Raw genomic sequence first — 15520 nt, forward strand, 5'->3', positions numbered from 1 at the left:
GATGGAAACCAACACCGCCTGGCGGACTTCCCCTATTTCATAGGGATGCCAGTAAGAGAATTTAGCACCTGCTGGTATCAGTGAAAATCATTTTTATGTATGTGGAGTGGGTGGTGCTGTGGTCTAAACCACTGAGCCTCTTGGGTGTGCTGATCGGGAGGTCAGTGGTTGGAATCTGCATGATGGGGTGAGCTCCCATTGCTCTGTCCCAGCTTCTGCCAACCTAGTAGTTCGAAAGCACGCCTGTGCAAGTAGATAAATAGGTACTGCTGTGGTGGGAGGGTAAACAGCATTTCCATGCGCTCTGGTTTCCGTCACGGTGTTCCGTTGCGCCAGAAGCGGTTTAGTCCTGCTGGCCACATGACCCAGAAAGCTGTGGACAAACGCTGGCTCCCTCGGCCTGAAAGCGAGATGAGTGCCGCAACCCCATAGTCGCCTTTGACTGGACTTAACTGTCCAGGGGTTGTTTACCTTTACCTTACCTTACACCTTCAGATTTTCAATTTTGCACCCAGCATTTATTGGTTGTTGATTGCAAAAAGATTAGAGATTTAACACCGAAATTATTAAGTACATGAGGGTAGGCATGATCAGAGAAAGCTCTGAATGAATCTTTTCTGGTGGCATGTAGGGTTGAGTTATATAGGATTGGATACTTCCAAAGGTTGTCTGTGTCTGTGTTTGTGTGTGTGAGAGCACTACACAGTCTTTAAACTTTACATTTCAGAAGTTGAATCTTTGCCCTTCTTTGCTAGAAGCTCATAATCCTAAGAGAGTAAGCTTCAATATTGGGCAAAGGGCTGAACTGGAGGAACATGTAGCTCAGCCATATGCTTGCCTGTGGCAGAAAAATGTATATACTGTATTTTAACCAAGCTGCAGGGACCCAGGTGGCGCTGTGGGTTAAACCACAGAGTCTAGGGCTTGCTGATCAGAAGGTCAGCGGTTCGAATCCCTGCAACGGGGTGAACTCCCGTTGCTCGGTCCCAGCTCCTGCCTACCTAGCAGTTCGAAAGCACATCAAAGTGCAAGTAGATAAATAGGGACCGCTCCGGCGGGAAGGTAAACAGCGTTTCCGTGTGCTGCTCTGGTTCGCCAGAAGCAGCTTAGTCATGCTGGCCACAAACGCCGGCTCCCTCGGCCAATAGAGCGAGATAAGCGCCGCAACCCCAGAGTCAGACACGACTGGACCTGATGGTCAGGAGCGCCTTTACCCTTTAACCAAGCTGCTTCACTGTCAAGCATTTTGCCATATTCATGCTAAATGAGCACCAAAAGCTTTTTGCTAATGGAATTGTAGTAAACAAAGTCGGAGGATTGCTATAAGAGACAGTACACTTGTGAGGTTATTGATCGGTAACTTAAAATATCTTTAGAAGAGCATAAATAGAGTTTTTGAGACCAATCTGGAACTATAATGTAGCGCATTGTAGATTCATGGTTGGTACAAAACGTACTAAAGATCAGACATCGTAGGTTTCATTTCCATAGATCCTGGCTCCTTTTGCTGTTCTACCATTATTCCAGCCAAAATAATAATATCCTGCGATCGTGAAAAATATTCTAGTAAGAAGTAACTCACTTTGAACTCCCTAGGCCACAACCCTAAGTTCCTTTTAAATGTGGAAAAACTTCAATTTGAACTGGAAAGCTTTCAGAGAAGCAAAGGGCACATTTGGCACTTGATTACATGAAGAGTTGGTCCCTGCTGTATTGAAAGAGGCAACGCTAAAGGAACCATCTCTAGATCTGGTGTTTTTGAACTAGATATCAACCAGTCACAAAACTTAGGGAAGGTTGTGAAGAGGGTCATGGTAGGGCAACTGCAAACTTTCTTGAATAGTACTGATTATTTTTTAAACCCATTCCAATCTTGGTTCGGGCCTATGATTTCCTACTGCACTGGCTTTATGGGATACGTTTTGGGGCACTGTGTTACATCTGAAGATGTATAGACAGTGAACAGTTCATTGGGATTTTCTGTTATTTAGACTTGCTATCATATTAATGACATTTGCCATTAATATGTGAACCGCCCTGAGATTTACAGATATAAGGTGGTATACAAATTTTAACAACAACAACAACAACAACAACAACAACAACAACAACAACAACGGTAATTTCTGTATTATTAACAGACTAGCTTTCAGCTACTGACAGACTTACTGAAAATAAAGTTTTAATTGGTGAGTGAAGATAGTGTATAGAATGATACACCCTTTCAAGATACCTGAATAACTTTTGGTATGCACATTCAGGACAAAATTCTACATTTCAGGTTAGAATGCTAGTTTTTGAGGGGAAAAGAAAAGGTGCGAAATACAGGTGAAACTCGGAAAATTAGAATATCGTCAAAGTCCATTTATTTCAGTAATGCAACTTAAAAGGTGAAACCAGTATATGAGATAGATGCATGACATGCAAAGCAAGATATGTGAAGCCTTTATTTGTTGTAATTGTAATTATTTGTCATTAGGCGTGTCAATTATAAATGGAATGTAATTAATGAAATGTAATAGTGATGTTTATTTTTGTATTATTGTAACTATTTGTTTTATTAATGTGGATTTTCCAAAAGAAAGCATTTGTAAAAATAATAATAAAATAATAATAATAAGTTGCATTAGTGAAATAAACGCAGTTTTTGACGATATTCTAATTTTCTGAGTTTCACCTAGTTGGCATTAAATCATGGATTGGAGCAGGATCTTTTTTTCCAGTTGTACTGTGCAACAGAGAAGTCAGCAAGCGGTGATAATGGTAACCTGTTGACAAATTGGCTGCACATATGCATTTTAAAATATGTACATATACTTGCAGATCATGAGCCAGGTGGAGGGACAGCAGAAAAGCCTTGTGCAAGCCATTGAATCTCTCCCAGGTTCTGGTCCTCTTTCTGCCTTGGATCAAGACCTGCTGCTTTTAAAAGCTACCTCTGCTGCCACCCTCAGCTGCCTTGGAGAGTGCCTACACATGCTTCAACAGAGCATACAGCAAACGAGCCAGCACAGTAACAGGAGATTGTCTTCAGGTGAGCGATGCTAACCTTTTCAACTCCACCCTGGGAGTTACCAATAGTATCGTAACACCCCCTTTCTTAAAAAGAAGACTTGCCTCTTACCAGAACACACGAGTCATTTAACCAAAGTGTAAAAAAAGGGAGCACCTGTGAAGTTTCTTCACAGTTCTGGGTTCTTACATCACGCCTAAGTGAAACCACGGCTTTGTACAAACGTGAACTCCCAGAGAGAAGATCCTAGCTGCTTCGCTTTCCCCCAACTCTGCTGAGCTAACCCATGGTTTGGTTTTTACCATGTTGACCAAATCTGAGCTCTACCGGGCAACGCATGAGTGGCAAACCATGGGGCAAACCCTGGTTACAGCTGATGGTTAGTCTGGAGAGAGCTAAATCATGAACCCAGGTTTGGATGTGATGCTAAGCCAAGTTATGGCACAGCATCAAAAAAGACTGGGGAGCTGCAAAGCAGTTGGGATCTCATTTCCAGAAACCTGCATGCTTGTGTGTTCTTGAAATGAGCCAGTTAAGCTTTGATGTTGGGTTTCAAACTGGAATGTTTGTGTATAAGACTTGCAACACAGGCCAATAAACAGCCAGGAAAGTCATGCATAGTCCTAATCTTGCATTCCAAGTGCAGATACTGAAGATTGTGTTGTCACACTGCCAAATTGTCGTAATCCATTGGCTGATGCAAATTTAGCTTAGCTTGTTTTGTTTATGCACGGTGACAATATAATAATGCAAACTGTAGTCACATTTTGTTTCTGTTTTTTTTAAAATAGGAATGACCTTTCTGCATATTAAGCCCATGCAGGTCATACAGAGGGTTTTTAAGTTCTGAAACTTTCAGCAGTTGATTTCTAGACAGTCTTTTATTTGAGCTACATTTTCAGAACATCCTCAAAATCCCATTAAATTCCACAAACATAGCATTGGAAGTGCAAATATATAAAATAGCTAACACTTTGATTCTAACACTCTAGTCATTATCATTGAATGTTGTTCAGTACCTAAACTTTTGGATCTATAAATAGCCATAAATTATCAAGTGTCAAATCTACTTGGGTGAATTCCCCCTAGATTAAGTTAATTATGAACATCTTAAGATCGACAATTATTCAGGCAAAAGTATGCCAGTTTAGACTTGATATGGCCCAGTAATAGGCTTTTGCTTGCCAGCCATTGGTCATTTTCAAAGTGGCCCATGCCTTGAACATGCTGACCCAGAGGCTTCTTTGCACCTTAGAGGGAGGGCAATTTGTCATCTGTATGATAATCTGGGATTTTTGCCTTTGAGCCAAGCCCATTGACTTTGTGGGCCATTTGCAATAAAGCAGTGGTGACCAGGAGATGATGGCTACTGAGTTATTACCAACTTTAAGAAATGATGCTGCCCTGGTTCTGATTTGAGTTGAAGTATGTGTTTGCAGCTAACAAGAATCGGAACCTTTCTAAAATGACGAGCACCTTTCTAAAATGCTGTTCTTGTGAGGAATTGCCGCCGTCTGTGATTGTATGGGACAGTCTGGTCCACGGTGCCTTCAATTTATTGGCAGTGTTGCCCAGTTTTCAATGAAATACGCCTGTGGAGAGGCTGTTTGCCCAGAAAGTATAACATGAACACCTTAGCTGAAAATATCACTGGGTCACAGAGTGTGCAAATTCTGGAATTCTGTCTTTGTTCCATCACAAACACCTGGTGTGAGCAAAATAGGGTTAGTAGAATTCTGTGTTGTCACACAAGCCTGCCCTCCCTTTGATCATGGAGTGGAAACTGCTTCAAGTCTTCATCTTTTAAGCTAACGTTAACTTGCCTATCAATGCCTATGCACCTTTCCTTGAAGCAGGTTTTGGACTGCTTCTGCCGCCGCTGCTGCTGCTGTTGCCCAATGTCTGGGACCAGTTGCTCAAGTACATGTTTATGCTAGAGCTTTCTTCTAGCCTTGAATAACTTGAATATGGGTATTAATCTTTGGAGTAAACCTGATGTTCAGCAGCATTCACAGCTAGAGAGCTAAATAACACTTGAATAAAAGGGATGATGTGCTGCTACCTGCCCTTGGATGTCTATGTGCAATGGTGTCTTTGGGCGTGTATATAATATATGCAGTCACTGGGGAAAATGTCAGGGACTCTCACTCAGCTGTTAATATTTGACACCTAAGTACTGTATAAAACAGGCATAGGCAACCTCAGCCCTCCAGATGTTTTGGGACCACAAGTCCCATGATCCCTAGCTAATAGGACCAGTGGTCAGGGATGATAGGAATTGTAGTCCCAAAACATCTGGAGGGCCGAGGTTGTCTATGCCTGGTAGAAAAGGTAGGAGTGTAATTGCCTGTACTCATTTCAGAACTGAGCGAATCAAGTCAAACTGTTTTGAGAGCGGTGTTCTTATTATGCTGGTGCTCGCTCAACAATGGAACCGCACTTGCTACAAATAATAATAATAATAATAATAATAATAATAATAATAATAATAAGAGTAGCAAGAAGGGACGCAAACAAGGTTGAAATGCAAGTGACTTAATGGGAGGTGGGGTACAAGGGGCCGAGAGAGATGTTCTTTATTGAGACCTCCCTCAGGCGTTGAGAGAGATCCCATTCCCTGAAAATGAGTATGCATTGAAGGAATGACATTACTGGTAACTTTGGCTCTGTTTCTGTTTCAGAAAGCTTTCTGGGATGGCATGGGCCAAAGTCACATTCCACAGAGCAGCTGAAAAATGGTGCCCTTAGTTCTTTGACAGTTGCTAGTGCCAATCTTACGTGGCCAGGAGTCCCATCTAAGCCGCAGGAGGCACAAACCATATCGTCTTTGTTGGTGAGTGTGGTGCAATTAAAACACTTGGGCCAAGTATTTCTGTGTTCAAGGCATGTCATGTATATGTGGTGTGTTACGTAGCTGAACAGATCACCTTTGAAAGGTCCTTTTTTTACTAATGCTAGTGTTTCCTCCCTAGTCTAGGAGTTCTGGTTTATATGAACTCATTGGAATGCAAGTTGCTGTGCAGGACTAGAACTTAACCTCCTTAAGAATTACTTTATACTGTGTGTTTAGATCTCCCCATTATAGCAGAAATATAGGAAGCTCCCTCTTGTGCATGGATGTTGGCTGCATACGGATCAGTACATGGGCAAACATTATTAGTACATAGGTTGGGAGTTATTGGTTCTCGTAACCAGAGAGGTTTAAATAGCCCTTTTAGATGTTTGGTGAAGAAAAAAGGCTGGAGAATATAAAGGCTGTGGGTAAATGAGTTAAGTGCTTCTGCTCAAGTGCTGCGGATGTTGTTCTTTTAGTCTTGTTAGATTGTGGAGCCCTTCGATGAACAGGTTAAGTGTGTGTGTATATGTGTTAAGTACAGTATATGTGTTGTGAGAGTCCTCCCTTTTATTTTTCAGTTCACTGTGCAGTGAAGCAAATGCCCGCAGAAAATACCTAGCATAAGCAGAATGCTCTCTCTTTCTTTTGTGCTGAATTGTTTCCAAAGGCCCCCTTGAATTATGAACTGAGAATGAAATGTTGTGGCATATTTAAAGTGGCTACTGGGTAGCTGCTGTTGTGGGAATTGGTTGCCTAAATTCTGCCTGTGTTGCCTGTGGATGTGACACCTGAAGTTGGGAGCTTTTGCTCAGTCTTCACTCTGCCAAAATAAAAACAAAAACCTTCAGAAAGTGATGAATGGCATTTTCAACCCAGGGAGCAAATAATCCACAGGTAACCTCGCTGACAAAGGAATTGCTTTAATAAACACCGTAGCTTCCCTCATCATAGGCCTGTTAATGATTTTCGTTTTCACAAGTCTCATTATCTTCATCCAACTCAGCAGTATTGCTTTATATGCCCTTTGCTTCATAATGTCTAGTCATTCAGACAAGATGAATATGTTTACTGCCTCCTTGGGAGCCAATCAAAGCTCATGCAGCCAACCCTTCTCCCCATCTCCCCTTTAACTCACATGGTCCACCTTATTGAGATTCCCTTTGGATGTGTGCCACTTACATCCCAGTTTTATTTTCTTCCCTCTTAGGCTGCACTAAGAGATTCCTTGACAAGCAGTGTAGTGTTGCTGTAGATCACCACCTAGTGGTCAAATGCTGTTCCAGTGGCTACGCTTTGAAACCTTTTACTGTATAGAAAAGTCTATGGTAGAAGATTGAAGTTTTTTCTTCAAGAATTAGAAAATATTACGGGCAGATTCTAACAATACCTGGCATTACTCAAGTCATATGTGTAGTTGGTCAAAAGCTCAAGAGACAAGGATGTTCATGCTTATTCATGTAAAAATATTAAAAGTAAAAATAGTAATACACAATTGTACCCTGTTTTGTATAAATTGAAGTAAAAACTAATTTAATAGTTCTTGCTTGCTTTTATGCTGATTAAAAATCCTTTTGTGGGATTTTGTTTTTATAATGAGGCATTTGTAAAACGCATGTTTTCTTAATTTTAAACCAACAACAACAACAGCAGGTTCAGGCTTGTATAAAGAAACAAATATAGCACTAACAAAGTACAGTGGTACCTTGCAAGACGAATGCCCTGCAAGACGAATTTTTCGCAAGACGACTGCATCTTGCGATCTGATGGTGACTCGCAAGACGAATTCATTTTGCAAAAAATTTGTCTTGCGAATCATGGTTTCCCATAGGAACGCATTGAAATTTAATTAATGCGTTCCTATGGGCAAAAAAAGAAAAGAATTTTCAATGTATTCCTATGGAAAACAGCGATTCTCAGGACGAATTTTTCACAAAACGAATTGACTCGCGGAACTAATTAAATTCGTCTTGTGAGGCACCACTGTAGACTTCTCTCCCTTTGTTCAAAGACATTAATATTCTTTTTTTTGTAAATCTTAAGTTTCTCATTTGAAAGTATTTTTTTGAATTGCAATATCTATCTATCTATCTATCTATCTATCTATCTATCTATCTATCATCTACAGTATCTATCTGTTTATCTATCTATCATAGTGATTGTTGCCTAACATTGAGTAAAGCTAGAGTAAATAACCATATAGATGTACCTGGTTGTGAAGATTTCTGGCCAGATTTTGCCTATGAAACTTTCTTCTTCTTCTTCCATCATAGCACCCCAATTTATGAAACATCAAGGGCTGTATCTAGGGGGTTGGGGGAACTCTCAAAGCAGGTGAGATGACTTCATTGGATACAACCCAAAGATACGAAAGTTAAAAATTTGTAATGAGTAAGACCTTTTAAAATTGCTCAACTCTTGTCTACTATTAAATGGCCCATGGTTCACGGAGTATAAGTTGCACTTTCAAAACAACAACAACAACAACAACAAATCTAATAAAGGGGGAAATGGATAAAGGGGGAAATACAGCCAAGTGTCATTTGCGAAGCTATACACGGAAACACCAAATCAGCTCATAGGGCTGCAGAGCCATAGGGCAAACCTCAGTTGCAGTTTGTGGTTTGTCTGAAGCTTAACCCACAAGCCTGGGTTTGGACGGTACATGAAGGCAAGGCAGATCATGGTTTGGCTCAGCACAGCAGCAAAACAACAGGGGAGGAGGTTAGCTGCTGCCCTCTCCTCTCCTGCAGTTGTTTGTTCTTGCTAAGCCTTAGCTTGGCTTAGTGTTACATCCCAACCAGGCCAGTCTCAGTGCATCACTTTTGTAGTTAATGCCTGGCTTCCTGTATCTGAATACCTGCAAGGTGCTTTGAACCACTTCAGAAAAGCAGTAACTTAGTCACCCTTAAAACAACCCTTTAAGATAGGCATCACTAGATATCTGTCTCTTGAGACAGACATTGGATGCCAGCAACAACACCAGATATTCCAAAGAGACAATTCCTTTCTTTTTCAAAGGACTCTGACTTTCTCGCTCTCTCTTCCCCCTCCATGCGCCAAAACTTGGTGAATTTCCTTTCTAGTTGTTCTATTCACCACCAACCCAGGCTGCTTTTAAAACTCCATTTAGGGAGTGCATTGATTTTCATCTCCTAGGGCGGGTAAGCTAGGCTTTTCCCTGCCTTTGCTGTGAAAAGAGCAGATGTACATTCCATTGATTTTTGAGCATTGATTCACCCCTCAGGCTTGGCCCTCCTCCCAGGCTTCAAGCAGCCTCGCAGCCTTCCCCGCTCCCCCCTTTAAACCCCCCCCCCAATTTAAGGTTTGGCCTAGGTATTTATAGAATTAAATGCACATTTCCCCTTCAACCCCCCCTCCCATTTATTTATTTAAAAAAGAGACTCTATTTTAAAATTCTGTAGTAAAACCTTTTTTATATCCCATCTTTTACGCTTTAGATATGCAGCCTATTGAAAATAGTTTTAATTCCTCAAAACGTTGGCCGATCGCAACAGATTTTGCTTCCCTGTCTGGTTGCCAGGGGAGCCCCAAAGTCCAGCACAGAGCTAAAAAAATCCATGCCTCTCTGCTTCCTGCCTACTTCCAGCTCAGCTGTCTCTCTCTCACACACTTTTTAGCCCAGCCCTCCCCACTATTGTTCCCCTTTGCTGCAGCTATTGCAACGTAGCTCTTTCTTTTAGCTGCTGATCAGGGCAGTCAAATTGCCAGCCATGGGCGTACCCAGGATCAAAACTAGGGGGGGGCAAGGGGAGGGGCCAAGGCACGGAAGGGGAGGGGCCACAAAGTGGGCGGGAACAGCGAACTCACGCTCCGCCGGGCTGTGCCCCTCCCTAGAAGCAGGGCTGGTGGGCGGAGGCGGAGCCCAGCCCAGCGGAGCGCGAGTTCGGCATTCCCGCCTGCCGCGCCGCGCTCTCTGGTTCCCCGCTGCGCTTGGCCTTGCCAGAGGGCGCGACGGGGAGCTGGAGGGAGGGCGCAGCGCGGCGGGAACGGCGAACCCGCGCTCCGCCGGGCTGTGCTCCGCCTCTGCCCACCAGCCCTGCTTCTAGAGTAGGGCAGCTGCCCTAACTTGCCGCATGGTGGGTACGCCCTTGTTGCCAGCCTAGGTCATTGTCTTACTAAGGAACTTGCCTGACTGGCTTGGCAACCTACTCTGCTAGAGTCGTACATTCATGGAATACAGGATCCCAAGAATTGGAAGGGATTTGGGGTATCATCGAGACTGAACCTCCCCCCCCAACCCCTAACATTATATTTAAAACTGCTTCACTTTCCATACACAGATGCCACCTTGTTAGATTCTCACTGTATTTTTTCAAAGAGATAGCAGACTGTTTGAGAGGCTTTGTTGCTTCGTGTTATCAGCATGCTTTTGACTTTGCAATATCTGGCAAGCGAACTTACATAGATCCTGAAAAGGAGGACCTCCATGGCAGGATGTTTCTTTTTCCTGGAGTGTTGGCATGGCGCTTGAGTATTTAAAGGCAGGTTTCTTATAGTAATTGGCTTTCCTCTGACTTCTGTTGGGGTGTGTTGCTGTAAATTGCATCTCTCTTAATTAGAGTTCATGAACTGACTGGGAGGGGGGGGGTTGGCTGACATCCAAAATATACATTGCAAGTAACTAAATAAAATGAGGTTTCACTTGTCTCTTGAAACAGAACGAACCATTTAACGCTACCCCTGAGGAAACAGACTGACACAGCTAGATATTACCAATAGTAAATAATAGTGCTCCTTTTTGCCCCCTCATACCAGTAGTTTAGTGTTTCCCAAACTTGGGTCTCCAGCTGTTTTTGGACTACAACGCCCATTATCCCTAGCTAGCAAGACCAGCAGTCAAGGATGATGGAAATTGTAGTCCGAAAACCGCTGGAGATCCAGGTTTGGGAAACACTGCTGTGGCTGGTAGAATCTGGGTTCTTGATGTCAAGTGGGGTTTCTTTTTTAAAATACTAAGTTGAAGGGTTTTATATCTATTTTGTTTCATTCAGCATCTATTTTGGATTTGGGGTGTGCGTATTCATACCAGAGGGAGATAGTGGGCTGTGTGTGTGTAACACCAAACAAATTATATGGGTTAGCAAATTCCTAGTCTGGAGTGAGATACAAGGTGGCTAAGAGGATTTTTCCAGGTGTCCACAGTTCTGCTTGCTAGGAGTGAGTGTCTTTGCTCCTCTAGGAAGAAGGAACTCCCAGAAGTCGCAGGCAGGTTCTCGCTTCCACCGCAGTTTGGATAAGAGAAGAAATAGCAGGTGTCTAAGCCTTCACACAAGTAATGCAAGACCCCACCTCTCCCCAAGGCCTCTATGCTTGCTGGAGGGGACAACACATTGATAGGAAGGACAGAGGAAGCTTGATTAATGGAGGAATTGGACATTTGTTTCCCTTTTCTCCCAGGGGAGTGTCTGTCTGCAGAATGCATTCTGCTCATTCCACAGTTCTCACTCAACTCTACAACTTTCCCCCTTCCCTCTCATAAAACTGTTTAATGAATAGGGGTAGCCCAAGTTGCAAAGCCAAGGCAACTTGGGCAGGTGTTAGCTAAGTGGCTAACTTGTTGACTCGAGATGATACCATGTGGTTTATTCTGAATCTAGGCAAAACTTTGCAAGGGGCCTGTGGGGGAGTTCTTTTTCAGGTAAGAGCCATTGGAGATGCTCTGATTCTGCTGAACATGTTCCTCTTATTTGCTTTTAAACTTGAAAGGGAAAATATCTGTTCCACAATAACCCACACACTCCCATTTTTATCCTTGGCTTCTCAGGTCTTGTTTGATGCCTATTTCGGATGCTACTTTTGGCATCCTTTTGCTTTCATTACTGCACACCTGAGCAAACCACACCCAGTCCTTGTTTCAATGCAGGGGCTGCACGAGTGCCCAGACAGCTTCCCCATGTGTGCTGCCAAAAATTGCTGCTTGTCAGGGTGAGGAGTGTGATCGTGATGAAGAGGAAGGGTGCATTAGGGAGAGTTCATCGCTGTGTACCTTCCCTCCATGGAAACCACTGTTTGGAGGGATGGGGGGGACGACAAAACTCTGATGGGAGGAAGGCATGTGGGGAGAGTCACCTCTGTACATCTCCTGTCCATGCAAATCTCCATTGTGGGTGCATGTGTAAATGGCCTAGCTCACTTCTGGCCGCTGGTATACCAAATGGGGTGCTGAGGTGCCGGGGAAAAGATTACCCATCCCTGCATTGGTGCATCGTAATTCGAATGTTAATTGAGGATCCCATTGTAAACAATGCAATCTCAATAGCTGAGGGTGGATGGAGCCCGTTCAGAGTGTGGGGCAGTGCTTTGTGAATAGGGGAATACTTTCGACCTCTTCAAGCAAAACCTGATAATCGTCAATTGTGCTACTATCTAAAGGTGCCGGGATGTTTGTGAAGATTGCCAGTCCTTTCATTTCAGACCTTCTTTACATAGGCTTGAAAAGAATCTTTTTTATTTGTGCTTTGGAAGTGATGGAATTTAATATACTTCAGGCCATGAGTGAATTAGCCCTGCACTTCAAATCCCAAACACCCATGTCCTGAGCAAGCTGAACTTAATGGCTTATGACTTGCATACATCATTGAGGATCATTGTGACAGCATAGGTGCATCTTGTCCTGTCAGTATCATGTTTCCTTAAGTGACCAGCTCTTTTCCTACCCCAGGTGGGTAGACCATTCTCCTAGGCCTTATCCTTTATCTTGGTTCCTATTTTAATTTCCCCTTGTTGCTCTGCTTCCCGTTCCAGCATTTGTGCTGACTTATAAAAACAACAACATGTTTACAATAACCCTCCCCTTTTCATTTTCCTTACTCCTTTCCTCCTAATTTCCTCCTCCCCTACTCATCTCACTGATTTAGTGGATAATTAGCTCCTTACCCAGTATGGAATTTGTGTCTGTCTCCCCTGCTCTGATCCTCACAGACCCCAGTTGTCCCTCTACTGCAGACTTGGGCCTTTTCTTAGCCACTTGCTAGCTCCCTCTGACTATCATCTCCATCCTTCCATCTCCTATAACTTCCTTATGTTTCGATCTGCGTGGTAGGAACTGCAGGCACTGCTTTCTTGTTTTCTAGAGTTTAGAAGTGCTACCAAATGCTCCAGAGATTCTAACATCATGTGGTACAGTCCTAGTACACCAGAGGGAAAAGATCTAGCCAAGTCCTGTCCCTGATGGTGCTAGTTTTTTTTATGGCATCTGGCTACTCGGGTGCTAACCCAGGGACCAGTTCATACGTCTCCCAGGTGAGTAGCAAGGTTGTGTTGTGCCGTACTTGAAGTGCATTGCTGCTCTGGCTAGTCTGCTAAAAAAAGAGAGTATATTCTGAATGTTTATATTTAATGCAAGGTGACTTTATATTGGACTTGATCTTTATGGCATCTTGATTTGTATGAATGATAAAAAATAGTTGCACAAAATAGACATTCCATGGACTCTTGTTGCTAAGCTTGCAGAGATACACAGACACACACAGGAATTACCTGAGATCAGAATGTTTTCAGTTTGCCTTGCACTTGAAATGAAATGCAAGCTTTTAATGGTCCTAAATGACTAAACGATCAGCATACCTTCTCAGTGTTGCTTGCACTTAGCAGAAAGTGAACAGTTTCAGCTTTGACGAGAGCATGTTCAGTATTACATAGCAAGGCACATCCTCTGTGTGGCAGAGACATTAAAGGATTTCTTACTGTGGCCTGTCTTTTTCCATTATGCTTGATTAAATCCTTTTTAGGCTGCATAGTACTGCAAATGCCTTTAGCCTGTAATGATTCGTAGGGCTAAATTAATCTGTTGGCAAAACGCTGCTGTTCTAAGCTTATTTGCTATATCGGACCACCCAAATATGACATCTGACATAATCAATTGGAAAGTCCCAGGTAAGGTATGCTTAGCTCAAATGATTAAATGTACAATTACACTAAAAGTAGAATTAAATGACATTAAGCCCGTTGCAGCAGCATTGACAGAAATGACTTATTCCAATCTAACTAATCTTGATTTTTATAGCTTGCTGCAACAGACATTGTGCACGCAAGTAAAATCTCCCTGGTAAACCTGTTTGCGTACATATTTTATACTGTAGCAAATGCCTTTTAAGCCAAAGCTTCTGCCTTTATTTTCTCTTGGGAGTGGAACACCCTGGATAAGATGTGTGTTTTGCATAACTTTTCCAATAAAAATGGGAAATGCATATCTCCATGTAAATATATAATAGTTGCATAAGCTTGGAGCCTAATGTTTTGCTAACTTGTTGAGTTATACTCACCCAACTTCCATGAGGGCTGCTCCCCTTCCATGAACAGTAACGCCTTCCTTTCACAGTTAAGATCCAAGCCATAACCCTAATTTTGATCAGGTTCTTGGGATTTTTATGTGGCATATGCATAGGGTTTGGCAAAAGGTGGCTGTGGTCCCCCTCTGACCACTTGACCAATTCTGGATTATTATTATTTTTGCAAAGAATACTGGGCTGGGTAGACATTTAAGGCTGATCCGTTAAGGCACTCTGTTAAGGTTCTGAGTGTTCACTCCTGTTTGTAAATTTCAAAAACCTGTAGTGAGCCATGGGGATTCTAGTGTTTTCGATTTTTAAAAAATTAGACCCAGCAATAGTAGCTGCAGCAATGATTTTAAGTCGTTTTCTTTCTTTCTTTTCAATTAAGGACAAACCTATAAGGGCCACTGCTTGCTTTTATTCATATCAACTCCATTTGGTGCTGGCCTGTTTCTTGCTTATTTGATAGCAACTCTGATTAAGACGCGTTGTCCTTGAGATTTACCGTGTGTTCGAAACGAACATTGTAATTAGTTTTGATCTTTCTCTCTCTGTCATCCCAGCATTGCCAAATGTTGTTGGCCAGGATCCAAAGAGGTACTTTAGGTGCATCCAAGGCCTTGAGCATATCCGTGTGGAGTATTTGACTAGAACAGCAGAAACCCGTATCAGAAACTGCTTTTGAAAAGTCTCCCTAGCTTTTTAAAAACGAGTTTGCTATGTTTCACAGAAGTCTGCTGCTTGAGAAATAGAAGCCATTAGCCCTTACCTCTCCCTGAAAGAGTAGAACAAGGTGGGTGTGCTTTTTGGGGGAGATTCTGGCAGCGCCGTCTTAAGCGCCCCTGTCGCCATGGTGCGCCGGATCTCTCCGGCGCCCTTCCGCCCCATTTCCCAGCGCGGTGGGCAGGTGGGCGCGGCGCTGCTGCGCGGCGGGCGGGCGGGCGGGCAGGCACAGTGCAATCTCTCCGGCGCCCTCCCGCCCCGTTTCCCAGCGGGGTGGGCAGGTGGGTGCCGCGTGCAGCTGCGCAGCGGACCGGCGTACCGGCCGGCCAGCGGGCGGGCGCAGCTCGCGGTGCCCTCCTGGCGGGCCGGCGCCATGGTGCCCTGTGCCACTGGGGGTCTACGTTGAGCCGGCCCTGGATTCTGGCCATAATAAACAAACCACGAAATTTTAATTGCAGGTTACACTGTGTTGTGTGTTTATGCCCTGGTGGACATTGATACTAGATTTCAAGGGAAAGGCCCATTTTAACACATGGTTACATGCAGAATTTAGGGGACTAGACTTGCTTGGCTGAACTGCCTCCCCTTCTCCCCCTTTTTGGCCGCTCTAGAATGTGCCTTTGTCTGTTGTTTTCATTTGTTCAATTTTAATAC

General features: G+C 43.3%; 1 protein-coding gene across 3 annotated transcripts in view; it reads left to right on the plus strand.

The window, feature by feature from the left end:
- The window catches only part of OSBPL10 (oxysterol binding protein like 10), a 76112-nt gene that overhangs the window by 31873 nt on the left and 28719 nt on the right, over positions 1-15520 (plus strand). For 2 of the 3 annotated variants that reach the window (XR_009558375.1, XM_035130077.2), the window contains exons 5-6: positions 2824-3034; positions 5695-5846. The exons of the other annotated variant lie outside the window; for it this stretch is intronic. Coding sequence is in view for 1 of the 2 variants with exons in the window: in XM_035130077.2 (XP_034985968.2) it covers positions 2824-3034; positions 5695-5846 (363 nt within the window). In the remaining variant the exon portion in view is untranslated. The remainder of the gene's footprint in view (positions 1-2823; positions 3035-5694; positions 5847-15520) is intronic. 3 annotated transcript variants of the gene reach the window in all.

Source organism: Zootoca vivipara, chromosome 12 (assembly GCF_963506605.1).
Source record: "Zootoca vivipara chromosome 12, rZooViv1.1, whole genome shotgun sequence".
Taxonomy (NCBI): domain Eukaryota; kingdom Metazoa; phylum Chordata; class Lepidosauria; order Squamata; family Lacertidae; genus Zootoca; species Zootoca vivipara.